The sequence below is a fragment of the Eurosta solidaginis genome, chromosome 5 (genome assembly GCF_040869045.1).
Source record: "Eurosta solidaginis isolate ZX-2024a chromosome 5, ASM4086904v1, whole genome shotgun sequence".
NCBI classification, from domain to species: domain Eukaryota; kingdom Metazoa; phylum Arthropoda; class Insecta; order Diptera; family Tephritidae; genus Eurosta; species Eurosta solidaginis.
In genome coordinates this window covers 76163483-76191462 of record NC_090323.1, presented here as the reverse complement: position 1 = coordinate 76191462, position 27980 = coordinate 76163483, and the positions used below count along the sequence as shown (strand labels likewise).

Here is a 27980-nt window from a genome sequence, read left to right as displayed (position 1 = left end):
ATATGGCAGTAAAATTGATTGTCAAATGACTCGAAAATGTAGAGTGAAATGACGGAAAAATGACCGCCATTTGACGAGCATTGTGACGTGTGTGAGCAGCACAGTACTATGCTCACATCCTATAGGTGGGAGCGGAATGCACTATCACATTAATAGGAACGAAACGGAAAATTTGGTCACAAAACCTAATCCGCCCATGCAAAAATGACTATGAATATAACCGCTGCAGAAAGTCACATTGCCCGTAAAATGACTAGTAAAATGACGTGGAGCGTTTTTGCAGGGATATGAATAAAATATGAACCAAAAAAATTGAATTTTCAATATTTATTATTTTCAATATTATTATATATGTACATGAAATTGGAACTTATATTAATCCAGTTCATATAAAACAGAAGAACTTTAATAATAAATAAACTCGCTTAATTGGTTTTTGTTTTCCAATTGAAATCTCTTCTAAGCGAGCAAAAAAATAATATTAAGCTTTAGAAAAAACTCCAATTATTTGAATGATCTACAACTTAAAGCTTAGTATAAATTCAGATCAAAAATATTCAAAGGTGTCGTGGAATCCGATTGCTCTCGTAATTGAAGAACTTAAAAATGTACGACTATTAATTGAGTCAGACTTATTATTGTTCTAAATCTAATCATTCAAGCAATAATTCTGCAACCCTTAGCAGGAGTATTGATTGGTTTCAAATCTAATTCCGACAGCAATCGTATCACGACATCCCTTATTATATGCACATGAAATTGTAACTTAAATTAATACAGTTCATATAGTTAAAGTAAGTATTTTAATAACAAATAAACTCGCTTAATTGGTTTTCGTTTTCCAATTGAAATCTTTTCCAAGCGAACAGAAAATAATTTTAAGCTTTAGAAAAAAAAGCAATTATTTGAATCAATTTAAATCTACAACTTAAAGCTAATTAGAAATTCAGATTAGATTTACTCTTTTTTTTCAGATCAAGAATATTCAAAGGTGTCGTGGAATCCGATTGCTGTCGTAATTGATGAACTTAAAAATGTACGACTAGTAATTGAGTCAGACTTATTATTGTTCTAAATCTAATCATTCAAGTAATAATTCTGCAACCCATAGCAGGAGTATTGATTGGTTTCAAATCTAATTCCGACAGCAATCGTATCACATCCCTATTATATATGTACGTGATATTGCAACTTAAATTAATACAATTGATATAAAGAAAAGTAAGTACTTTAATAATAACATAAACTCTCTTAATTGGTTTTTGTTTTCCAATTGAAATCTTTTCTAAGCGAGCAGAAAATAATTTTAAGCTTTAGAAAAAACTCCAATTATTTGAATAATCTACAACTTAAAGCTTAGTAGAAATTCAGATTAGGTTTACTCTTTTTTCAGATCAAGAATATTCAAAGGTGTCGTGGAATCCGATTGTTGTCATAATTGATGAACTTAAAAATGTACGACTTGTAATTAAATCAGACTTATTATTGTTCTAAATCTAATTATTCAAACAATAATTCTACAACCCATAGCAGGAGTATTGATTGGTTTCAAATCTAATTCCGACAGCAATCGTATCACATCCCTTATTATGTATGTACGTGATATTGCAACTTAAATTAATACTGTTAATATAAAGAAAAGTAAATACTTTAATAATAAATCAACTCTCTTAATTGATTTTTGTTTTCCAATTGAAATCATTTCCTGTGCATGCACATCGCTAACCTGTGTTGGCAAAAGATATGATTATACTGTCTTCGATCGATAGTCGGACGAGCCGCTACTCGGCGAAGTAGAGATGACCGTTGTGTCCGTGGCAGCTGTTACAACAGCAGTTTCTAACTTTACACCATCCGTACGGTGTGATGAAAGCTTCACTGCCTTTTCCAATTGCTTGGCGCCAGCAATTTTTGCTGTTTGTAACGCTTTAGCTGTAATGCAAATATATAGATGGGTTAAAGTGGTTTTCGTATGTTATTCAACAACTCACCCTATACCATCATCACAGCCTCCTCATCGATTTTGAATATGTGTACTGTTTCAGTATTCAGACCCAGTTCGTTTGGTGCAATATTTTCGATTTGATGAATATGTATACTATCCGTTAGGCATACAATTAGGTGCAATCGATTCATTCATATACTGTGGGTATTTGAGCCGTAGACGCAATGGCAGATATTTTGATTCTTTTTGAAGTGTAACATTTGTAAACAGTTGGGTTTCTCTGCTGCCACCATCACCACTAGAGAGCTATTGAAGAAACGCTCGACCAAGATAATATGTGAGATTTACACGAATAGATTTCTTCCACCTTTTCACAGTTATTGATGGAGAAAATGCGAAAGCCATATTTACCATCCAATACCGAAATAGAACTGTAGAGGAAGAAACATTTTATAAAATTTAATAAAATCAAAAAATTATAGTTGTGCTAAAATGGGGTAACGTATTGTATGTTAAAGTATAGCGAAGTCTCAGCGGCTTTGTCCTGGTGAAAATTGAGTTTGAATAGGTTTTATTCTTCATTCTTAGAAACATGTACGAAGGTACCTGGTAAGATATTAAAAATCCTCAACGCTTTTTTTGCTATAACTTAAAAAACTCATATTCAAACTTCTGCTTAACTTCTACATATCAATAGCTACCTTTACCACCAGGAGTCACTATTGCTTTGTTACGGTCTGCTGCTACGGTATATGGCTGCGATCCACTTGGGAGCGTGTTCACGGGAACACACCTAGCGATGTGGCAAAGGTTGCGATGACAAATATCAAAAAGGAAGGAAGAGACAGACCGGCCATCACGAAGAAAAATTTTTTCTTCTACCATGAGTTTCCGCCCGATAGAGAATAGCCTGAAAAATTTCTGCTGACCTGGAACTAATTTCGTTGGGTATTGTCTTAAATTTTGTCTATTTAAATTGAATAATGCAGAACAATCGATTGAAGTGAAATATGAACCACAACAACGCCATTAATACAAAGTGATGGTCGACGTCAACAGTGATAGCAATAGATCGCTTTAGCAGAGGGTGCTGCGGTTTACTAAGTGTACCGAAAAACAGCGAAAAGTATAATTTATTTGTATCGAAAAATAGGTCTAGCAATGTAGCAAACAAGCAGGCCGCCTATATTAGTAATCTGCAGGAGAGCGTTTCCAAGCAACAGATCAGTCTCAAGACCAATTTTAGTCAACAGCAACCACGCAATTGTGTTGTTTTCGTAGTAACGTAAGGACAATTAAGAAACGGCAGCAGTACGCGGCAGCGTAACCCACGAACGCCAAAATTAGCACCAAGTCATCAGGATCGTAAAGGTCAACACGGAGTTCTATTGCCACCAGGTTCACTTGATCACCTCGGACCAGAGCGCAACAACCAAGAACAATACCAACACCAACCTGCAACGACAGCGACAACGGCAGAGCCAACACCAATGGCCTGCAACCTGACTTGGGTGAGTTCGTTCCAAAACAAAAGTAATAATAATACACAAAAAATGGAATTTTAGAATTAGAAAGTTTAATAGTCATACAAGTAGCCTTGCTATCAAAAATGTAGATCTGAAGTCACTTAAAAATGCCAGGACCAAACAAAAACCCGATTTAACGCTCAAAAAAAAAATTGTCAGTATAAAAAAATCAAATATGATAATCATTTTAAAATTAAGTACGCTTTTCATTAAATTTCCCAAAGTGGAAAAAAAGTTAGTAAATGTGCTAAATCTTAGCACCTTTTCACATTTCTAAAGCTTTAAAATATGAATTTTGTTCCGAATTCCCATTTCGGAAAGATTTGAAAGAATTTCAACTAATTTTAGAAATGTTTAAAGGAATTTCAACACATTTTAGAAAATGTTCGAACGTAGTTTATTGTAGCACATGCAAATGAAAATTTAAATCAGCTTGGAAACTTGCTGATATGAGAAAAGTATAATTAACTTAATTAAACACAATCTAATTAAATGATGCTAGAAATTAAATTAATATATAATACATACAACTGTAGGGAGCAGGAATAGGAGGAGCAGTAAGAAAACGTGTAGTATATAGCATAAACATACATAATTGTATAATGAAATGGCTAAGCAAAAGTACAAGTATAGCGAAAGTTAGACAACAATACTTTAGCGTTTAAGTGTGCAAATACAAGCAAACAAAAATCTACACATACATACATACATATATAGTAGCACATGCAACGAATATACATATATAAAGATAACATGCAACAATAAGAGTAAATAATTATTTACGGGAATTCGAGTTAAATCAATTGCATCAATTTGCATTAGATCAGATAAATTAATAAATCAATAAGTGAAGGCGTAACGTAATTAAATTATACAAACATACATACAAAAATAAGGAAGTGCGCAGGAGTTGAATTTGTTGTAAATCGAATTATATTTTACATATATTCAAAAGCGGTAACTAAAATATTAAAATTTATGCAGATAGGCGAAATTTAGGGCAGGACAACGTCTGCCGGGTCTTCTAGTATATATATGCACGTATGTACCTATCTGGGTAAATATAAGATGCTAGACATACTCTGAATCACATTAATTTAGCTAAGATTTTAATTAACATTAAAATAAAATTATATTAAAATAAATAAATGCAACAAAAATTATGAGATAAAATAGAATTTTATAAAATAATAAAGATTTTAAATAAAACAACGAAAATAAGTTAAGATAAAATAAAATAAAAAGGAAATACGATACAATAAAATTAAACTAAATATTTCAAAAATAAAATGAACTATAATAAAATAAGATTTAATAAATAATAGAGATGGGGCCGTGTGTAGAAGTCCACGAAAGTGGGGAAAGCTTCTGACCGCCATTCACCTGGGAATGGCCAGAGCGATTCTTTTGCATGCGGTTCAAGCAGCTCACTACTGCCGGTCGCTTGCGGCCAAGTATCCTCTGGGTAGCCGCTAAACACCCGTTTAGCGGTGAGCTAATGTGAGAAGGCGACAACCTGGCTAGGCCACTCTGACATAATCGGTTTAAGGGCTAGCCGGGGGAGATTTCATCGGCAGCGTCTGTACACCTCTAGGTGCGGCTGCAAGCGGGCGTCTGTCTTGGAGCAAGCGGCTCGCTATATAAACGTGCCAAGTAATATTTTCACCCCCGTTGAGCGGGTTGTGCGCTGGGCTTGGGACCCGCCACGTAAAACCATACTCCAATGAAATATAACAACAAGCCTCGGATAAATACACTCTCTATTGATGACGACCATGGCAAACGTTTGAAGGACAATGAATTGAGGGCATGCACCTGGAACGTCCGCTCCCTGAATGGGATTGGTGCAGATGCCCGGCTGGTTGATGTCCTCGTCAAAGCAAAATCTGACATCACCGCCATCCAAGAAATGCGTTGGACGAAGCAAGGAAGAAAGAAGATCAAAAATTGTGACATATATTGGAGTGGCCATGCGAATAAGCGCAGTTTCGGCGTCGGATTCGTGGTGGGAGAGAGACTTTGTCGCCAAGTGCTGGCGTTCACGCCTGTGGACGAGCGTCTCGCCGCTATTCGAATAAAAGCAAAATTTTTTAATATATCATTCATCTGCGCCCATGCGCCGACAGAGGAGAAAGACGATGAGGTGAAAGACACTTTTTATGAACAATTAGAACGCACATACGAGCGCTGCCCCCGTCATGATATAAAAGTCGTGCTTGGCGACTTTAACGCCAGGGTGGGCAAAGAAGGTGTTTTTGGCCCTACAGTCGGAAAGTTCAGCCTACACAATGAAACTTCTCCTAACGGACTGAGGCTGATTGACTTTGCCGGTGCTCGAAACATGGTCATATCAAGCACGAGGTTCATGCATAAAAAGATACATCAAGCTACATGGCTGTCTCCTGATCGAAATACTCGCAATCAGATCGATCACGTTGTGATAGACGGACGGCATGCCTCCAGTGTTTTAGATGTGCGAACGATCCGAGGACCTAACATCGATTCGGACCATTATCTCGTTGCAGCCAAAATACGCACCCGCCTCAACGCGGCTAAAAACAAGGAACAAAAAACACAAGGAAAGCTAGACGTCGAAAAGCTTCAATCACAACAGACTGCCAATGATTTCGCAACTCGACTCTCACACCTGCTCTCTGAGGGCACAACTCATCCTGAAGGAATACAGGAGCAGTGGGAGCATATCTCCAAAGCACTTCATACTGCCGCCGAGGAAAAAATTGGTTACCGGCGGCCACGAAAAAACAGCTGGTATGATGAAGAATGCCGCGTTGCAACCGAAAGAAAAGACGCTGCCTACAGGGCTACGTTAAAAGCGAGCGCGACAAGAGGAGTGTGTGAACGCTATCGTGAGTTGAAAAGGGAAGCGAGACGCCTTTTCAGGAAGAAAAAAGCAGAAGCAGAAAGGCGTGAGTGCGAGGAGCTTGAGCTGCTAGCCACCAGGAATAACGCCCGAAAATTCTACCAAAAAATACGGCGACAGACGGAAGGTTTTAAGACCGGGGCAAACTCCTGTAGGAATGAAAACGGCGACCTCGTAACTGATGTCCAGAGAGTGCTTAGATTATGGAGGGAACACTTCTCTGCTCTCCTAAATGGAGGCAGCAATTCACCGCGCAGAGATGAAGAACCCGATCCCGCAATCGATGATGATGGAATATATGTCCCCCCGCCCGGTTATGACGAAGTTAGAATAGCAATAACCAGATTGAAAAACAACAAGGCCGTGGGCGCTGATGGATTGCCTGCGGAGCTATTCAAGTTCGGCGGCGAGGAGTTGGTAAGGCGCATGCAGCAGCTTCTTAGCAAAATATGGGCGAACGAAAGCATGCCCGACGGTTGGAATCTAAGTGTTCTTTGCCCAGTCCACAAGAAGGGGGATACTGCAAAATGCACCAACTATCGTGGAATCAGCCTTCTTAATATCGCATATAAGGTCCTTTCAAGTGTATTGTGCGAAAGATTGAAGCCCACCGTGAACCGGCTGATTGGACCTTATCAGTGCGGCTTCAGACCTGGTAAATCTACCATCGACCAGATTTTCACAATGCGCCAAGTCTTGGAAAAAACCCGTGAAAAGAGAATCGACACACATCACCTCTTCGTCGATTTTAAAGCCGCCTTCGACAGCACGAAAAGGAGCTGCCTATATGCCGCTATGTCTGAATTTGGTTTCCCCGCAAAACTTATACGGCTGTGCAAAATGACGTTGAGCAACACCATCAGCTCAGTCAGAATTGGGAAGGACCTCTCCGAGCCGTTCGAAACTAAACGAGGTTTCAGACAGGGTGACCCCCTATCGTGCGATTTCTTTAATTTGATGCTGGAGAAAATTATACTAGCTGCAGAACTTAACCGCACTGGAACAATATACTATAAAAGCGTGCAATTACTGGCATATGCTGATGACATTGATATCATCGGCCTAAACACCCGCGCTGTTAGTTCTGCTTACTCCAAGCTGGAAAAAGAAGCGGTAAAGATGGGTTTGATGGTGAATGAGGACAAAACGAAGTACCTGCTGTCATCGAGCAAAGAGTCAGCGCATATGCGCCTTGGCAACCACGCTACTGTTGGCAGCCATAATTTCGAAATAGTAAAAGACTTCGTTTATTTGGGAACCAGCATCAACATTAGCAACAACATCAGCACTGAAATCCAGCGAAGAATCAATCTTGCCAATAAATGCTACTTTGGACTAGGTAGGCAATTGAAAAGTAAAGTCCTCTCTCGGCGAACGAAAATCATACTCTACAAGTCACTTATCGTACCCGTCCTCCTATATGGGGCAGAAGCATGGACCATGACAACAGCAGATGAAGCGGCTTTGGGAGTGTTCGAGAGAAAAGTTCTTCGAAAGATTTATGGACCTCTACGCGTTGGCGATGGCGAGTACCGAAGAAGATTTAATGATGAGCTGTACGAGCTATACGCAGACATCAACATAGTCCAGCGAATTAAAACGCAGCGGCTGCGCTGGCTAGGCCATGTTATGCGAATGAAAGATGATGCTCCGGCCAAGAAAGTGTTTCTATCGGAACCCGCCTATGGAAGCAGAGGTAGAGGGCGGCCCCCACTCCGTTGGAAGGACCAGGTGGAAAACGATTTAAACTCCCTTGGTGTGACCAATTGGCGCCGGTTGGCGGAGCGAAGGAGCGACTGGCGCGCCTTGTTGGACGGCCATAACCGTTTAGACGGTTAAGCGCCAATTAAGTAAGTAAGTAAGTAAATAATAGAGATTATAAAATAATAGACATTAAAATAAAATAACATTTAAAATTAATCTAAATCAAATTAAAAAAAAAAAAAAAATTAAATTAAAGCAAATAAATCCATTAAATAAATAAACACAATAAATAAATAAGGATACAAAATACGTAGCTACAACAAAAACAAACGAATAACCCCAAAACTTTAAGTATGAGTATATTTAGTAGGGAATTTTTTTTTCTCGAAATCAACTCTTGCATTATATTAACCCTTGTCAATACACACACAATTAGTCCAGATTTTTTTTTGCTTTAGGTTTTCATTATACTAGTGCAAATAAGCCTTAGTATAGTAATATTGCTAATTTTGACTAAGTTTTCAATTATAATGAATTTCAAATAAATATTGTAATATAAATGGGAATGCTGGCGTCTACGTTATTTAGAAGGCACTATGTAGGCATACAGGTAAGGGGCCACCGAATTTTTAGGTGCGTCGGTGGCCATGGATTTTGAGGGTGGGATATAAGCACCGGGCGTCGCAACACCACCCGCGGCGCCCCCTATATATATTCGGCCCTTTTTGTTTTCTTTTCAGTTTTTTTTTGCAATTTTATTTTTCAGCAGTTTTTTTTTTGAGTTTGATTTTCAACGTTATTTTGAGTTTCTTTTTTTTGAATTTGAATTTTTGAATTTTTAAATCTTTGAATGTCAACGGTCTGTCCGTGACATCCGGTTCGGCCGGATGTTGTTTTATTTTGTATTGATAAGCGTTTTGAGTCGGTCTCTGCGCTTCGTGTCAGTTTGTTTTGAATTCGACAGCTGCTCGTTTTGATAGGCATGATAGGAACTTTTTTTCTGTTTATGGCGCAGGAACAGTAAGGTTGGCAGGGACCCGCCCCAGCCGACAATGACTAGCCACTGTGCACCACTACATCATGCCGACCGCCTTCCTTACTGCTTCCACTGTAGATGCGTAACCATAACAGATGGCGCCCAACGGGATTTGGTGCCTAAGGCGCTGTCGCGCTGATCATTCCGGGTCAACTTGTGAAGTTGACCATCCCACCAGTCCGAGGTGAGCAGCCGCAGGAGCAGCCACCTGCGATGCGGTGGGATGGTTGGACGGATCAAGTTGTCCGAAGTGATCATCGTTGACAGTTGCTGAGGGCGCCATAACAGATGGCGCCCAACGTGGTTCCTGAGGCGCTGGGTGCGAGGGTCACTCCAGGTCAACTTGTGAAGTTGACCATCCCACCAGTCCGGGGTGAGCAGCCGCAGGAGCAGCCACCTGCGTTGCGGTGGGATGGTTTGACGGATCAGGGTGTCCGGAGTGATCATCGTCTCCGGTAGCTGAGGGATCCACGCGACTTAACGTCAGTTATCGGGATTTTTGTATTCACCCGTTGAGGCAGTGCTGCACGCACTTTATTTTTTTGTAAGGGGGTTTTTTTATTTTTCCCGGAATGTGGTCCGTTAGTCGGCTTAGGTAATATATATGTCCGCTAATTGGGTTTCAATTTTTTTTTTGTAATGGAAAAATTTTTTTTTTTTTTTGCCGAATTTGTTTTGTTTTGTGTTGTCTGGAGTGTGTATAGGTGTTGATAGGACCCCAGCTCATCCCACGTCTCAGGTGTCAACACATAGTGCCACCTGGATTGTGACGGGTTGAGCTGGGATTCAGAGTGGCACTCCTTCCTGTCCCACCAGACTGGGGGAGCGGTTCCGAAACCGCTCCACCCATTGCGGCGGAGGCAGGAGGGGTGTCCAGCGAGAATGGACGGGAGGCCTCAACACCCCCAACCAGTCCCAGGGGCAAGCCCCTGGAGACTGCCCCTGCGTTGCGGCTGGGCGTGTTGAGACCAACCCGTGTGTGCCTGGAGTGACCCTAGTGGCCCCAACCAGTCTCGGAGGGGGGCCTTAAAACCCCCTCGCACTGCAGCACTAGGGACAAGTATGAATGAGTTTATGTAATTTTTTTTTGTTTTTTTTTGCCTGTAGCCGAATGCCTTCGGGAAGGGGATGTCAGCATTCCCATTGGTTGCATAATACCTTTAAATTGCTTAACCGCTACTGTTTTTCCAGCTTTGGGAGGTTTATTTTTTTTTGCATAAAATTTATATACCCAAACCTTTTTTTAATTCTTAACTGCCTTACGTGGCAAAAGTTTTTTTTGACCTATCAGTGACCATTTTTTTTTAATATGTCGCGCGACCAGTCGTTCGAACCGGGCCGGAATACCCCGTTTGGGAGTGCAGGGAATTACCGGGGAAACCAGAAACGGGGTAATAAAAATAGAGGGGCTTTCTCTCAGGCCAGGCGTCCCTTGGTGGTGCACACCCCAGTAGGCGGACAATATGGAGACCCCGCGCTAATAAACATGGGCTCGGACCTGAATGACCCTCGCGAGAAACTGGACGGACCTATAAGCACCGGTCACGTGAACGCGCACGATATCTCGGGGCTAATGCCCACTGGCCAGATCTACGCACCCGAAGGAGCTGGTGCTTTACCACCAAATCATGGGATTGGAAATTTCGGAGACGCTACAAGTGATCGGGCGAATACCGTAGGAATGCAGGACGAAGCCAATCGTGGAGGCTCGTGGGTGGACGTGCTACACCAACTGTTCCAGGCTTCGCAGAAGGAAATGCGGAGAGAGATGGGCTCAATTAGAGCCAACATGGCCCAGCTCAACGCCGCTCTCGAATCCACGCAGCAAGCAAACCAGCAACACAGGAACGCGAGTAGGATGGACCGTAACCCATTGCCATCGGTAGTACCACCAATGTACCCGACTCCAAGCAGCATAGCCGTAAAACCGCAGGAGTGGAAAATCGCATTCGACGGCACTGGGAGTGTAGCCGATTTCCTCTTCAAATTAAACACCTTGTGTGAGCGCACACAATGCCCTGACGAACAAATAATGGCCAGTTTCCACTTATTCCTTTCGGGACGAGCCGAATAATGGTACTGGCTGTTCACAAAACAAAACCCAAATGCGACATATGCCTTTTTGTGCTACTCGTTAAAAAGAGAGTTTGGCACTTTGAAAACGGACCACGAGATCATGATGGAGATCTCCATGCGGAAGCAAAAGGCAAGTGAGTGTTATGACGTGCTTCACGCGGACATAATCTCCTTGAGCGCGCGCTTAAGGGAGCCGATGTCAGAGCTTCTACTGATTGACATAATAAAAAGGAACGTCAACAGTAGCCTTAAGCTAATGCTTTTTAATGCGGACGTAAGGACCCTCCATGATCTACGCGATGTAGCACGCAGAGGTGAACAAGTGCTGAAAGAGAGCAAGCTGCTGGGAGCTACTTACCCAGGACGGCATGTAAGCGAAGCACGCGTGACAACCCCGGATATGAGGACGGAAAACGAGGACGGCGAGATGGATCCGCAGATAGAGGCGCTGGAATATCGACGCAGCAGAAGACCGGACTACTCGGGAATCCAATGCTGGAACTGCCAGGGAATGGGGCACTCCTATATATATTGTGAGGAACCCATAAAAAGTCCTTTTTGTTTTAAATGTGGGTAAAAGGGTGTATTCACTCTTAAATGCCCTAGGGACCATCGTAGGCAGGGAAACCAGTACCCGAGCGAGAAGGCGGGGGAACCTCGTTCGGCTTCATAGCTCCCACATCAGCCAGTGCTCGAGGCGTCGTCCCGTGCGCTGAACCAGAGGGTGAATCTCTGCATGGAGGTGGTGAGCTTCCGAGGTGCAGTAGTACCCTGGCAGAAGAGCCCTCAAACGTGATAGTAACCTTCCCTGACAGTACTGACAATTCGAATAGTTCTGAATCCGAGAGTCAAACGTCCTCATCCGCGATGAGCGAGCCCATTAGAATTCTGCGACACCAGCATAGGGATGTCGCTTGCCAAACGCAACTTTCACCAAACCTAGAAGAAAGGGAACATAGGTATAAACAAATAAGACATACCATTTTTGAACAATATCCGGTATCGGACAATATTTTGAAGTGTAGGAAGAGATACTACAGGAGAGTACAGGAGCGTAGACTGCTGCAAGCCACCACGTTAACGCTTACTGAGGATGAAAGGCCTTTAGTAAAGGCTAGAATTAAGGATAGTTTCCTTGTAGGGCTGTTGGACTCGGGAGCCAACGTCTCCATCTTAGGGAAAAACGGAGTAGAATTCCTAGAGGATAACGGCTTTGAATATCAGCCCTTACATGCGTTCGTATATACCGCGGGCGGCAACAAGCAAAAAATTTTAGGCTCAGTATCACTACCGGTCACCTTTAAAAACATCACAAAGGTTATTCGTTTTTACCTTGTCCCCTCACTTCTCCAAGAAGCCTATTTCGGGGTAGATTTTTGGAGAGCATTTGCGTTAGCTCCCGATTCTCTGTGGGTGCTCCATGGAGTACTACAGTGAAAGTACTTTGGAAAGTACTCTCACGTATGTACTCTATGGCATACTCACAAACAAAGCGAGAGTGGGATCATCTACTCCTCTCCTAGGACATCGCAATGTTAATTGGAGCACATTTTTGTATGAACACAGATTAGTTTTGGCACACTCCTATACTCCTAAAGGAGTATTCCCTACACTATTTATGGAGTACTCGCGTTTTTTGAAGGTTATTTGTATGCAATATTTTACTTTTGGCAACTCTGTTCGATCGTCATCGTGTCGTGATCACGGTCGTTAAAACACGAGCAATGATCGGCTGATGTTGGTCCGCAAACGCATTGCAAACGAGTATTGTTAGAGTACTCCAACATGAAGAAAATGGAACACTGTCAATGCTGATGAAATAGCCGAAAAGAGTGACGTACCGCTGCCGTTACATGTCGCGCCGCTTGTTAGTTATATTCCAATGACGCGTGAACCAGATACGGATAGAAATTTAACATGCAGATGCAACAACAACGTTGAGATCCTGATATTTATCTGGTTCAATTTCTGTTCCGTATAGCAGTTCTGTGCGTTTCGTTTTCTGTAGTAAATTTTTTGACAGCTAACCACTTTTGAGTTGGTAGCACTCATGGCTCAACTATATGGTTGGCTCATATCTACAGCAACAACATACCTTTGTTCATAGTGTCAAAATCAGCTTGGTGTTTTGTAATTTATTTTGTAATTTAATTTATTTATTTATTAGTCTACAAATTAAACAATCATACAGACCAAATATACGGACTCTTAATTTAAAGATATAATATACGATATAAATAACATTTGCAATATTTTAAAATAATATATAAACAGTATTTAATTAAACGCTTGACAATTTCAAGTTAAAAAATTGGTGGTAAGCAGAAGTTAAAATGTAGTAAATGAATTCTTGTAAGTATCACAAAAAGACCTCACGCACAGTACGCATTATGAAGCTGTTTCCCGGAAGGCGCACACGAGAATTTATGAAATTGACACCAATAGAGCAAATTAATATGTTATGGTCCACTTGGGAGATTGACCCTTGGAACGTACCAGTTGGCTAGTGATAGGGAAAAAGGTAGGATTCACCATCACTCATGTCTGCCTGGGGGGTTAAAACACATTTTTGTTAATTTCGCGCAGGTGGCATCGCGAAAGAGTCCAATGGTGTAGGAAAATGCCCAATAACCCTACAAGAATACTGACTATCATATGACTATCATCTGATTGTCAGCAATGTCAACCTAACGATCAGCGCCTCATACAAACTTTCTATCACAAACTTAAGGGGACTTGTGCAAATGTGATGTAAACAACTGTGTACGTGTGAGTTGTTGTCTCCTTCTTATACACCAACATGGCCTACTGATTAAGTATATAGCCGTACTGCTCACTCTCATTCATTTTCCTGGATCAGTGCTGACACTCTAACTATCAAAAATGAATCACCACTAACCACAATTATTCTTCGCGTATAAATATTTTGAGTGCGCCCCACACATTCCGACAGCTTTTGGTATTTTTTAATATTATTTTCGATTTTTTTTTTCTTTTAGCATGGAGCTTTGAAATGCTCTCTTTTTTCATTTTTTAAACTTATTTTTTATATGGTTTTCGTCGGTTGAAAATGGCGGAATTTAAAAAATAACAAAACAACAGTGATAATCATTTGATTGTCATATGACAGTCAGTAGTGACAACATGATTAAATCGGATAAACTGTTCTCGCATACATAAAATTCCGTTGAGAATTATGTATCTGTCTCACATGCATAATGGTATCTGCTGTATGTTCTTTTGTTCTGTACCAGGTGTCCGAAGCTTTCCCAGTTTGAATCCTTTTTCATGATTATAGGCTGTCGTTGGGTACATGCGGACATGTGTGAGCGAACAAAGGAACATACATAAATTTGAGTATCAATGTTTACGTCATTGCAGGATCAGCATTGTCAATTACAAGTGTGAGTGTATTAGTAAAACTATCAGCGTTTCTTGTAGGGAACGGCAACCACCATGGCGTAACTATGCAAGGTGACAGCTGACTTGTAGTTTTATCAAAGAGGATAGATATAATAAGAACCGTCACTCGTTATTTTTTAGGCATTTACTCGATGTAAACTGCCCTACAAGAAACGCTGATAGTTTTACTAAACACTCACACTTGTAATTGACAATGCTGATCCTGCGATGATGTAAACATTGATACTCAAATTTATGTGTGTTCCTTTGTTCGGTCACGCATGTCCGCATGTTCCCAACGACAGCCTATAATCATGAACAAGGACTCAAACTGGGAAAGCTTCGGACACCTGGTACAGAACAAAAGAACATACAGCAGATACCATTATCCATGTGAGACAGATACATAATTCTCAACGGAATTTTATGTTTGCGAGAACAGTTTATCCGATTTAATCATGTTGTCACTACTGACTGTCATATGACAATCAAATGATTATCACGGTTGTTTTGTTATTTTTTAAATTCAGCCATTTCCAACCGACGAAAACCATATAAAAAAAAAGTTTAAAAAATGAAAAAGAGAGCATTTCAAAGCTCCATGCTAAAAGAAAAAAAATCGAAAATAATATTAAAAAATACCAAAAGCTGTCGGAATGTATGGGGTGCACACAAAAAATTGATACGCGAAAAATAATAATGGTTAGTGGTGATTCATTTTTAAATGTGTTTCCGCATGAGGAAAGCGCTCTTCTGTTGTTTTGTTATTTTCTAAATTTAAATTGAACATTCTGAACTCGAATTCTTATAAAACTATTTATTTTAAACAAATAAAAAACACGTATGCTTTTATCACGTACAAAATTAAAAACATAATGAAATAAAGTAAATAAAAAGCAAAAATCATTGTTTCATTTTTGGCGGAATATAACAATGGTCATTTATGATAGTATAACAGTCAAACCTGATATCTACAGTAAACTATCATTTATGACACTTTTTGATAGTTACAGTGTCAACACTGATCTAGGAAAAAAAATGAGAGCGAACAGTACGGCTATATACTTAATCAGTAGGCCATGTTGGTGTATAAGAAGGAGACAAAAACTCACACGTACACAGTTGTTTACATCACATTTGCGCAAGTCCCCTTAAGTTCGTGATAGAAAGTTTGTATGAGGCGCTGATCGTTAGGTTGACGTTGCTGACAATCAGATGATAGTCATATGATAGTCAGTATTCTTGTAGGGTGTGAGGTAGTCGCTACTTTTGCTTTATGAAGGACATTTTTGAATTGCCTTCCATTTATCCATGCGGTGTTGTCACTTTATGCAAACGCGATTTTTGGAAAGAGAATTAAACAATTAATTAAATACAGTCGGAAAAATAAACACAAATACCCCTTGAAAATGTATAGAAGACATTTATAAACATTTCGCCAAAAAAAAGTAGCGACTACCTCACAGTTTACATCGAGTAAATGTCTAAAAAATAACGAGTGACGGCTCTTTTTATATCTATCCCAGGCATGCTTAACCAACGAAACGATATCATTTCGTTACGATAATCAACGTTAATAAACGAAACGAAGTCATTTCGTTTCGTTTATTAACGTTAAGATCGTCAAATTAACGAAATGATTTCGTTTCGTTTTCTGCCATATCAAAACGAAATCAAATCGTTTATGTTGATTATTAATTTCAAACTATGCTGGCAAAGCTGATTGATGGCGGAGTCATTAAAGGTGAAAGCATTATCCAAGCTGATTGCAACTTTTCTCATGAATTTTGACAGTACGAACATTTCTCAGAGTATTTTTGACATTACCACCAACGAATTACACAAACAAATTACATAGAGTTTGTGTGAGTATGTGCGCTCGTTGTTGCCACCTTACGGCTTCACCATGGCTATAGCATTGCCAGCACAATTCAAACATAAAGTATCACGTTTTCGTTAACGTTTTTAACGTTAACGAAAGCTTTTCGTTTCGGTTAAAAACGAGATACAATTTATCTTGATAATTTCTTTATCGATAATATTTCGAAGTGTTTCACCGGAAACGGTGGAAATTTTTTGATAAACGATTAGCTTAACGTTAAGGTGCATCCCTGATCTATCCTCTTTGGTTTTATTACGATTTGGCACTTCACCTTTCAGCGCTGTACGATTTTGAAATTAGTCCATCGCCCTGCAAAAATCGTGTGACCAAAAACGCACACAAACACACGAATTTTTGACAGGGGTGACGATTTGGAATGAAAAATTCTTCAAATGAAATAGCATGTTGACAAATTTAGCTTTCCCACAATGTATCGTGCTCTCTCGCACCTAATATTTTTATAGGGATAGCAAAATACGTAATTTTTGCGTGCAAAAAAATTCGCCATTTCTAATTCAGCAGAGACAGCAAAACATTTGGTGGTCGAAAATTTTTTCAATTTTGAGAGTTTTAAATGGAATATCTCCGGAAATATTTAAAATTAACAGGGAGTTCTCCAGATAACATATATATATATGTTAAAGCTCGCAAACTTATAATTTAAAAGTAATTTGGTGTTAAAGTTTGCAAATTTCTATACAAATTTTATATGTGTATACGTATGTATATGTGGCAGCACAGCTTTGTAATGTCATCAATAAAATATATGTATATATATATATATATATATATGTGCATGTTGCTACAAAAGCGCGATTGATTTAATAAAAACATTTATAATAAGTGAAAACATTGCAAAAATGAAATGTGAAATATACTAAAATGCAATTTAAGTTTATCGATGCCAATTTATATAGATATGTATGTGGATTAAGGTTTTGAAAGATGTGTAAATTGTAATTTAAAGTTCTATAGAAATTTGGGTAATAGTCTAGTTGAGGGGTCGACTGCTAATACGCGACGTAAAAATTCGAGAGTGGTACCCAGAGACGCGTTTCGGCCCCAGGATCTCGAATCCGGTGGCGGAAAACCTCGATCTCTGATACTTCTCGAGATATTTGCGAAAACCCCCCCCAAAAATTCGCTATCTTTAAACCCCACTTAAACACTTACTGCGCACTGATCACTCACTTCACCACTTTTAATCATTTTATTAACATGTTTTCTCTTTTTTTTTATCAAAACATTCAACCAAAATGGTTTTATTTTTATTATTTTCTTTGTTTTATAACACTCACCACTTTTCTTATGCCCGAAAAAATTTTTACCTGAAATTGCCAGCGTTGCCACCGGATCGGCGTTTTTTAGGACCTTGGTTTTCCTTACATAGAGTCTACACTTAAAACTTGGTTGTATCTTGGTCTTAAAATCTAATTATGCAATTAAAGAAAAAACTTTATAAACTCTAATAATATCATCATAAATATTCTATACGCATTTAAATGCTACGAGTTGAGTATGACTACGGGGAATGATGAAATATCAAACGGTAAAACTCTATTTGAGGGATTTTGCACGCATTTAATTTTGATCCCACCCCATTGGTGGACCGCCCACCGTAATGTTTTATAATCGCGGCTGCCAACCCAGAAAGGTGTTCTGCGCAAAAATACTGTGGATCCCACCACGGTTTCGGAAGGAACCGCGGTCATTTTTCAAGTTTTCGTTAAAATCTTTTGAACGAGTTAAGAATTTTCTTTCCAACTTCGGATTATTATTGTCGAGGTAAATACGCGTCTTTTGTCACCTCTCTCGATATTTTACCTGGGTTACGCCTCAGGGCTCAGAGCCACGTAGTCACACTTAACTCGTAGAATACTTGACAAACTTAAGTTGATTTGAGAACTTTCACATTAGTTGCGGGCTCTAAAGGTCGAAGATAATGTGTAGGTCTTACAACCTTAGGCTAACAAAGTTGCTTCTATCATTAAAAAGAGAGGGCTGTAGACTCATTAGGGGATTTTGACTGGACACTGCCGTCTGACATCACATTCCTTTAACTTAGGCTTGGTCAGTGATAGCAGATGTAGGAAGTACGAGTTGGAGGAGGAAACGATAGTGCTCCTGCCCTGCGCTTATCAGGATTCAGCTATTAGGAGTGATACATAGGTTCTGGGTTTTATAAGGCTATTCAGTTTGGTCATTAAATAAACTTCTAGTAACACTACGAACCCATTCAGTCTATGTGAGGTATTCACGGACCGCCCAGTTCAACCTAACGTTAGTTGTCTCATAAGTTCTTTTTTAGTGAATTCTACATGGCTACTCAACACAAAGAATAATTTACTTGGTATTCCATTACCAAATATATATGGATACTCGTAGCAGACTGAAGTTGATTTGCGAACTTTCACATAAGTTCTGTTGGTAATTTTATACGACAGCATGACACCGCTAATACGCGTCCAAAAATATCGAGAGAGGTGTCCAATGACGCGTATTGACATCGACAACAATAATCTGAGGGCGGAAAAAAAATGTAGCTCGTTCAAAAAATATTAACGAAAAATCGTAAAGCAGGGGTGGGATTCAAAGTATTTTTGCGCAGAACACCTTTCTACATTGGTGGCTTTCGGCCGCGCTTATAAAAAACTAACTTGGTTGGGTCCAACAACGGTTTGGAAACCAAAACTATACCCGAGAAAAACACCTATGCGATCCTAGATCCAAAACACCTCTTTTGATACCCCTCTTGATGTTTTTGGACATGTATTAATAGTGCCATGCTGTCGTTAGAATTACTGTTCCGTTTAATGACTTTTGCATGTAATTGTTTACTCAACACATGGAATTACTTTACATGGTATTTTATTACCAAATATGCTGCAAAATTAAAAGTGTACATACATACCTAAAGCTGGAAAAATATCATCTTCATCTGTAAACGTACATGGCAGGTATTGTGTAGAATATAAGCATATCTTCAATAAAGAATTAACAAGTTTCTATAATAACCTAGACAATTAAAATACTGATTCCTTCTAAGCAAATGTACTCTATCATTCCTTTATTTATCTATTTACTATTTATTAAATATATTATTTTTTGTAACCTTTTCTTAGCCATAGTCATTAGCTTTAAGTTTCAAGATTAGATTGTTCCTATTTTATGCCTTTTACCGACTAGCACTGTAAAATAATTTTTGTCAAATTGTTGTGCTGGGATGAATTGCCTAATAAATACAAATACAAAAATCTATCGTACCATTAACGAACATCATTATTTGCATGTGCATACGGGAGTAAGTACGGGAATAAGAGTAAATGTCTTAATAAAAGGGAATGAAAGTGGAACCCATTCCTTTATTTTGCTCGGAATGTCAGAATAAAAACAAAAAGAAAAAAACAAACAACTTATTACATGTATTACAGTTATTGGTTTATTTTCCAATTACAGTCGATTTCATATTGGGTCAGATCATCTAGGTATTGCCCTAATAGTAATCGTCACTGATGGCTTCCTGTTTGAGCCGGAGCGGCATGAAGTCGGCACACGTGATTCCCCGTGCAGTGTCCCAAGAAAGGCGACAATAATTCCATGGGCAAAGGAAATATTATAGTCGAGTTCTTTTCGGCAGAAATACTGCTGAGAGTTTGCAGATAACGTAACTGAAAAGATAAATAAAAAAGAGACACAATAAATGCAAGGCACGATATGCCTTCGTTGATAATTTAGGCCGAGGTTCTCTTATAATTTGCGTCGTGCTCCTTTTGTATTTTTTCCGGTAATAGTCTAGTTGAGGGGTCGACTGCTAATACGCTACCAAAAATATTGAGAGAGGTGTCAAAAGACGCGTCTTGACATCAGTATTAATAATCCGAAGGCGGAAAATAAAAATATTAACGCGTTCAAAAGATATTAACGAAAAACCGAAAAAAGACCCGCGGGTACCTCCGAAACCGGGGGTCGGATCCATAGTATTTTTGCGCAGAACACCTTTCGGCGTTGGCGGCCTTCGGCCGCGCTTATAAAAAATAACCCTGGGCTACGCCATGCCACGTCCGGGTGTGTGGTTTAACCGTGGCTACCGCCACGGTGATGCACAATTTTTTTGGTGGGTACAAACACAACAACAACCACATGGAAATCGCCAACTTCAACTGCAAATATCTCCGGACAGAGATACAATTTTTCTTTTCCGCCTTCAGATTATTGTTCTCGAGGTTAATACGCGTTTCGCAGCAGTCGACCCCTCAACTAGACTATTACCTTTTTTCCAACAAATTACAGGGCAATGCAGATGAATTTTCGCTGAGAAGCTTTTCATGGCAGAAATACACTCGTAGTGTTTGCCAAATCACTGCGGAGGGGCGACCCCGATAAGAATAACATTTTTTAAATTGGAAAACTTGTTTTTAAACTTTTGATGTAGCCTTGCCCGGGACTTGAACCCAGAATCCTGTTGTTATTGTTGTTGTAGCGATAAGGACACTCCCCGAAGGTCTTGGGGAGTGTTATCGATGTTGATGGTCCTTTGATGGATGCAGATCCGGTACGTTCCGGTGCCAAGCACCATAAAGGTACAAGCCGACCATCTCGGGAACGATTTGGTATGACCACATGAAACCTTCTACTCTATCCCGCCCTCGGTGTGGTAGGCGGAGCAAGCTACCACCACCCACTGCGGTCTTACAGTGCGTTGGTCTGTACAGCCTCCACTTCCAAACGGTTAATTCCACCAAGCAAGTTGCCGAAATGACAGTGATGTTTCGGATGTCAATTCGTTCATGACACCATGACGGATCGTGTAACATGTCGTTTTCAACCTCCCAAACACATTGACTATATGGTTCAGTCAGAGATGCCAGTTGTTATGCTGATCTGAATTTAATTGCTTTCGAACTTATGCCTCGGGGTAGGACAGGATTGGAAATGGTTCTTTCCAACCTCCCAATGAGTTGATACTTAAGACTCGTCCATGGGAATTACAAATTTCTGTGCTGTTCGGAAGCTCTTTCTTTCCGACAGCCTAAAATTAGTAATAACATTATTTTTAAAGTGTTTTTTTTATTTAGCTTGACTTGACTGGTTGGCTGGTTGGCGCAAGGATCGAGATATTCAAACAAATCGTATTTGTGGTCCGATTTGGCTCATATTTGGAACACATAATACATACAAGAATAGAAAGACAACTATGAAAAAATCGCCGCTAGGTTCACACCCTGGAAAAAACAACATCAAAATTTGGGAAATAAGGTTTTTCAATTAGAAGAAAATTATTCTAAGCGGGGTCGCCCCTCGGCAGTGTTTGGCAAGCGCAAGGAGAGCTACGAAAAGCTCTCAGTGAAAACTCATCTGCCTTGCAGATGCCGTCCGTAGCCGGCATAAAACTTGTAGGTCCCGTCCGGCCAATTTTAGGGAAACAAGAGGAGCACGACGCAAACTGGAAGAGAAGCTCGGCCTTAGATCTCTTCGGAGGTTATCGCACCTTAAATTTTTTTATTTTAATACATACATGAATAGAAAGCGACCTATGATGTCCGATTTGGATCATATTTGGAACAAATACATATAACGTATAGTCCGGTAGGAGTGACATCAAAATATTTTGGAGTTCGAGGAGGGACAAGCATCGATAGGATCTCTGAACGAATTCTGTACGAATTATGCGATTTACCACGTTTTTTTACGTTACAAATCGAAAGGCAACTTACCCGTATAATCAGTCTTCGTGTTGCAGGTGACTTTCAATTTAGACTAAGTCAAAAATATGGTATATGGGACAGAGGCAAGAATGGCAATGAAGTAATCGACGTACCGAAATAAACTCTAAATTTGGAATGGATCCCTTTTTGGGAAGCATAGCTAATAACGAAAACAAAGTCCGTAGAAAATTTCTTTCCAGAAAGTCAGGCTTTGAATTTATTGCTAGGAATCATGAACACCAGCCAAGAGAGCAAGGGGAAATAAACCTCTGAGATTTAATCGAAAGAAAGGTTATGCGGAAGACTTATAGTCCCTCGCCACGGTCTAATGGCGGGTATCGACGGGAATATTGTAATGAGCAGTGCGAGGTTCATGCAGGGAAGCGGATGCGCGGGCTAAGTCATACTATGTGACGCTTCGTTCAAAAAGGTATTCCTATCGGCTACCGACTTTGACAAAGCACAGTTTAAAAACTCAATTGAAAACGTTTTAATCTCCCAGTTGGGAACGGAATACCCAGGCATTTGGGCGTTTAACATAACGTAGAACATATCAAACAAATCTTTTGGTCTTCAAAAAACTAAGCTCAAGCATTTGGAAAGCATTTTACTACTTCTTTCTCTTGAAGATGTTCTTAGAGAACGAAGTAACCGACCAATATACAAAAAGTTCGGCTTAGTACCTTAATGGTGCTGTTTTCAGGAATGTAGCGGATCAATATCGGGCAACGGACCATCAACATCATCAAAACTAGTCAAAACTTTCGTTATCGTCTTTCTGGGCCGGAGCATCTATTCAGTCGCATTCAGCATGTCCTAGCCTGCGAGGCATTTGGGTTAGTTCGAACAGCAAAGGTACCAAAAGCAGCTCATGCGATGTGTGTCTCCACATGACATCAATTGTAATGCGGAACCAAGCCTCTAACAGCAAATTTCCTGTGGTCCAACCCTGTTGAAACTTGGAGTCTCATTAGACGGCTTTGATGACAAATTGTAAGCGGCCACACCTATTAAATGGGGCGAAGCACTGTTAACATTGCAACCAAAAAGATCTAAGATACTGGGAGACTTGACACGGTCTTTCGTGTACATCGCCAAGAATCAGCAGGTCATTGGCGTGATAGATGAGCCTCGAAAGCAGGAGTGGATCTGTGGCATGAGTCTGAAATATGAGCTTTACAGCGCACATGATAAAGGTAAGCCTCGTTTTTGTATATTATCTAAAGCAAATCTAAATATATAGCTTCTCCAAACCCAATTGTCAACTTTACCTAACCGTGGCGAATCCAGTTTCATTAACACCCGAGGCTCTGGCGACCCCAAGCTCCTCATGGAACTAGGGGGTGGGGAGGGAGGGATATCCTGAAGGTTTAATGTAGTCATATAAATCGTTCCCGAGATGGTGGGGCTAGTACCTTAATGGTGCTGTGTTACTTGATCTGTATCCGGCAAAGGACCATCACATCGATAACACTCCCCAAAGCCTTCGGGGAGAAACCTTATCGCTACAACAACAACAACAACCACCTATATATCAGGTTTTGTATATTTGATTCACACTCAAGCCCTAAATACATACAAAATGTTAGAAATTCATTTACAAGAGCTTAACGGTGGTACGCCACTCCACTTATAAAGCAGAGTTAGGTGAGTTCGCCAGAAATTTTTTGGATAGGTCCTGAGCTAAAAGAAGAAAAAAAAGAAATAAATGGTAGCAGAAAAAGCTGTCTTGGCGGTCGTAATAATTTGGTAGATATAAAAAATAAATAAATGAAGGGTGCGATAACCTCCGAAGAGATTTAAGGCCGAGCTTCTCTTCCAATTTGCGTCGTGCTCCTTTTAATTTTTTTTTACACTCGAAGTGCCGAGGGGCGACCCCGCTTAGAAAATTTTTCTTCTAATTGAAAAAACTTGTTTCTCAAATTTTGATGTTGCTTTGCTCGGGGCGTGAACCCAGGGTCTTCGGTGTGGTAGGCGGAGCACGCTACCATCACACCACGGCGGCCGTGGTAGATATACCTATGGCCCATTTTATGTTTGGTGCGAGCACAAATGTGCTCTGATCATCACTTTGCGTGTGTGAGATATGAATGCCAGTTTGGTCCTCCTTAGAGGCATTATGTCTGGTAAGGGCTTTCACTGGATGGGAGGTTTGAAAAGATGCCCTACGGAATCATCAGAGTAGCAATTTTTGCGGCCGATGCGTCTGGTTGTTCAATTAAGTAATAAAATACTAAAATAATTAGAATAATAATAAGAAACACTTTTCCCACCCACCTGCAATGCGGATGGACTCGCTGAAAGCATTTCAGATGCCTCTTTCAATGAACGCGACGACTTCATTTCACCTTCAGCAGCAATCACTTTTGCGCGAGCTTCACGTGCTGCTTCTGCTTCAGCTGCCATAGCGCGTTGTAATGCCGTTGGCAATGATACGTCTTTGCTATTCAAACATAAAGTAAATATTCATAAAATATTTTTAAAAAATCCGGCACAATAATTAAAACTTACATTTCCACCCGTTCCACCTTTACACCCCACAGATCGGTTGCCTCATCCAGCGATACTTGCATTGTATGTGATATAGTTTCACGTTCCGTCAATAATTCGGATAAGTTTCGTGTGCCCAGGACGTTTCGTAATGTTGTGGCCGCCAGTAAACGGGTGGAGTGACTATAATTAGATACTTGTATGACGGCTTTAAGAGGATCACTGATACGATAATATACAACTGCATCTACTGTGACGGTTACGGAATCCTTCGATAGTACTTCTTGTGGCGGCACATCAAATGAAACGGTGCGCAAATCCACTTTGCAGTAATCATCGACGCAGGGTAATACGAAGAAGACACCAGGACCGCGTGCTCCACCACTACGTAAACGGCCCATACGAAAGATCACAGAACGCTCATACTCTGAGACGACTTTGAAGCATACAAAAATTGATATGGGGAAGGTAAGTATCATAATTATAATGGAAAGCAATGTTGCTATTATTTCCACACAACCCATTTCGTCATTCTCTGCTGTAATGAGGAGAAACAGTTGAATCTATTACTGGTTGTTTGGAGCTTAGGCAGATTTTGAAACATTCTTTTGGGAAATTTACAAAAGTCTCGCATTCATTGCAAAGCTTTAAAGCGTTTCCATGGTTCCCAATATAAAATAAGAGTAAAACGTAGTACGTACGTTTTGTGGAGTGTTAATGGTGTTGATGGTCCTTTGACGGATATAGATTCGGTACATTCTGGACGGCCCAAGCACCATTAAGGTACTAGCTCGGTAATCTCGGGTACTATTTAGTATGACCACATGGAATCTTCTAGGCTATCACGCCGTCCCACCTAAATCCAGAGGAACTTGGGGTCGCCATAGTCTCAGCAGCTAAAGAAACAGTATTCGTCACCGGTAGGTGAGGTTGACAAATGGGTTCGATAAGCTATGAATTACGCTGGCAACCCCTTGAATAAGTGTGGTATTTTACTCGCGTCTTACGACAGGCATACCTAAAAATAAATATAAGGCGCGATAACCTCCGAAGAGATCTAAGGCCAAGCTTCTCTTCCAATTTGCGTCGTGCTCCTCTTGATTTTCCCTACAAATTACAAATTGGCCGGACGGGACCTGCATGTTTTATGCCGACTCCGAGCGTATGGGACTAAACTTATACCATTCAAAAATGCCTTAATACCAGAAATTGATTTTTTTGAGTTGTGTCACTTCTGAAGCGGGGGTGCGATATCCTAATAGAAATATCGTAACTAAGATGCCTTGTTAACAAGGAAGGTTATAAGTGAATAAATGTTATTCTTTTACAAAGTTGTTTAATTTAATTAAGTTTAATATGGTTTAGCGATACATATAAGTTTAAAATTTGAATTTGTTTTCTCTTTCACTTACAGAAAGGATGTCATAAGTGCAATGAAAGTGCCGGATTCAGAGCCTTTGGCTAATTACGAGTATCTCATTGTAAATGATCAATGGAAGCAAGAGTGGGAGAAGGGCGTGCAGGTGCCTGTCAATCCTGACTCTTTGCCAGAGCCAACCGTTTATGTGCTATCAGAACCAATTATGCCGCCTTCGCATGACTTTAAACTGTAAGTTCTACATGTTATTCACTCAAGTTTAATATGCTTAATACTTTTTTTGTAATATTAGCTCCAAAAATCGCTTCCTGCGTATAAGCAAAGACGATACCTACTCGAACGATTTGCATTGTCTAACAAATGTGGTTACGCAAGCGGAAAATACATGTGCCTAGGACAATGACCCGGTCGATGAATCATCGCTGCAATTACTCAATTCCGATCGTAAGCAATATGGTGCTTATTCCATAACGGAAACGCAATTTGATTTTCGCCTCTTACGAATATTCACTTAAAAAAAATCTAATTATCAAAAGTATTTTATATTAATTGAACAATCACTAAATTTAAACAAAATATTGTTTTCTTTTATACCAGGACAATGGCTCTGTCGAACATGTTGAGTGGGTATTAATCCAGACTGTTTGCTCTGCCCAAATAAGGCTGGCGCCATGAAATCAACCAAATCAGGCAAACATTGGGCACATGTTTCCTGCGCTCTATGGATACTTGAAGTAAGCATCGGTTGTGTTGATCGCATGGAACCAATAACAAAAATATCGAGCACTCCATCGAGTCGTTGGGCACTCGTTTGTATTTTGTGTCGAGCACGAGTCGGTGCTTGTATACAATGTTCCGTGAATACATGTAAAACCGCCTATCATGTGGTTAGCGCATTTCAACATGGTCTTGAGATGCGTGCAAATAATTAGTGTTAAATTGCGTTCCTACTGTCAAAAAGATAGCGTTAGTAAAGGCAAAAGGGAAGGTAGCGGTGGTGCTCATAGCAGTAACACAAACAAACATAATACAACACATAGAGCAGCTAATGATGAGGACGATTGCCGACGACGTAAAAATCGAAAATCAGATATGAGTTCTGAAGAATGAATTTGTTCCATCTCTTTTTTAGGAAAACTAGAAAATTGTAAAAAATCTCGAAAACGAGAAACGTTTGAGTATGGAAAAATTACAAATATATTACATTCCTGCTAGGAACTCTAGGAAGTACATAGAACCGACTGCCTTGGGCAGCGCGGTTACATGGGTCAAATTATGCCACCAACACAACCTCGACAGGCGCCAATGCCCAGTCGGCCACCCATGCCGGGTCAACCTCCAATACCCGGACGTCCTGGTTATAATGTATGCTAATACAACTAATATATTTCAAATATTGCTGATGATTTTTTTTATATTATTTTCTTTAGCAACCACCTGCACCTGGTACTGGTATGTATCAACAGCCACAACAGTATGCTCAAGCCCAACGCCGTTTAGATCCCGATCAGATGCCAAATCCTATAAGCGTTATCATTGAAAATCAAAGTAGCGCTGGTGGTGCTTTTATTATTTATTAATATAAATATTTTCATTATCATAAACAAATCTTATGCACGGGCTGTCTTCTTATGTCCACAGAACACCATTTACACAGTGAGCTGAGAGTACTCCACATAATGGAGAAAGTTCAGGATTTCGGTAGTATGCATTCAGAAATACCAATTTATCTTACATTATAAATTAATGTATTGTCTTTCGTTAGATAGCATATCCAAAATTTTACGTACTTCTTCAACATGGATAGAGGGCCGCTCTCCACTTTATCGTAACGCCAACAACGAATCACATTTTGGTGAATCGCATTATTCGAACAATTCACATTTCAGTGGACGTCCTCGTGACCGTGTTCGCTCAAGAAAAAATAAAATTTTAGATCAGTTATTAAAAATAAA

General features: G+C 40.0%; 1 protein-coding gene and 2 long non-coding RNA genes across 18 annotated transcripts; 2 read left to right on the top strand and 1 right to left on the bottom strand.

Moving 5' to 3' along the window:
* Window positions 1-312: 312 nt before the first annotated feature.
* On the bottom strand, window positions 313-17758 carry LOC137252334 (uncharacterized). 4 transcript variants are annotated; one of them, XR_010953528.1, is made up of 4 exons: window positions 17626-17756; window positions 1992-2376; window positions 1727-1932; window positions 313-1623 (listed from the first exon to the last, which is right to left on the bottom strand). It is a non-coding gene; the product is annotated as an uncharacterized lncRNA (long non-coding RNA). The 4 variants fall into 4 exon arrangements; XR_010953526.1 differs by adding an exon at window positions 13264-13336 and having other exon boundaries at window positions 313-1932; window positions 17626-17750; XR_010953527.1 differs by having other exon boundaries at window positions 313-1932; window positions 17644-17758.
* Window positions 17125-27980, top strand: LOC137252332 (PHD finger protein rhinoceros-like). 13 transcript variants are annotated; one of them, XR_010953521.1, is made up of 7 exons: window positions 22771-23353; window positions 23448-24615; window positions 24719-25115; window positions 26062-26256; window positions 26318-27390; window positions 27456-27729; window positions 27791-27980. XR_010953521.1 is itself a non-coding variant. In XM_067787880.1 (7 exons), exons 3-5 carry the CDS (start codon window positions 25107-25109, stop codon window positions 26418-26420), a joined length of 303 nt encoding a protein of 100 aa, XP_067643981.1. In that variant the 5' UTR covers window positions 22779-23353; window positions 23448-24615; window positions 24719-25106; the 3' UTR covers window positions 26421-27390; window positions 27456-27729; window positions 27791-27980. The 13 variants fall into 13 exon arrangements, 8 of the variants coding, with proteins under 8 accessions (XP_067643978.1, XP_067643979.1, XP_067643977.1 ...); XM_067787880.1 differs by having other exon boundaries at window positions 22779-23353; window positions 26066-26256; XM_067787877.1 differs by lacking the exons at window positions 22771-23353; window positions 23448-24615; window positions 24719-25115 and adding an exon at window positions 17125-17373 and having other exon boundaries at window positions 26066-26256; window positions 26318-26469; window positions 26623-27390.
* On the top strand, window positions 17930-22643 carry LOC137252336 (uncharacterized). The gene is made up of 3 exons (XR_010953532.1): window positions 17930-19409; window positions 19909-20193; window positions 21976-22643. It is a non-coding gene; the product is annotated as an uncharacterized lncRNA (long non-coding RNA).

Coding starts and splice junctions, on each gene's coding strand:
- LOC137252332 (XM_067787877.1), top strand. CDS start 17,335: ATGCAATTTAAGTTTATCGATGCCAATTTATATAGATAT. Junction 17,374..26,065: donor ATGCCAATTTATATAGATAT/GTATGTGGATTA, acceptor ACTTACAGAAAG/GATGTCATAAGTGCAATGAA. Junction 26,257..26,317: donor CCTTCGCATGACTTTAAACT/GTAAGTTCTACA, acceptor TTGTAATATTAG/CTCCAAAAATCGCTTCCTGC.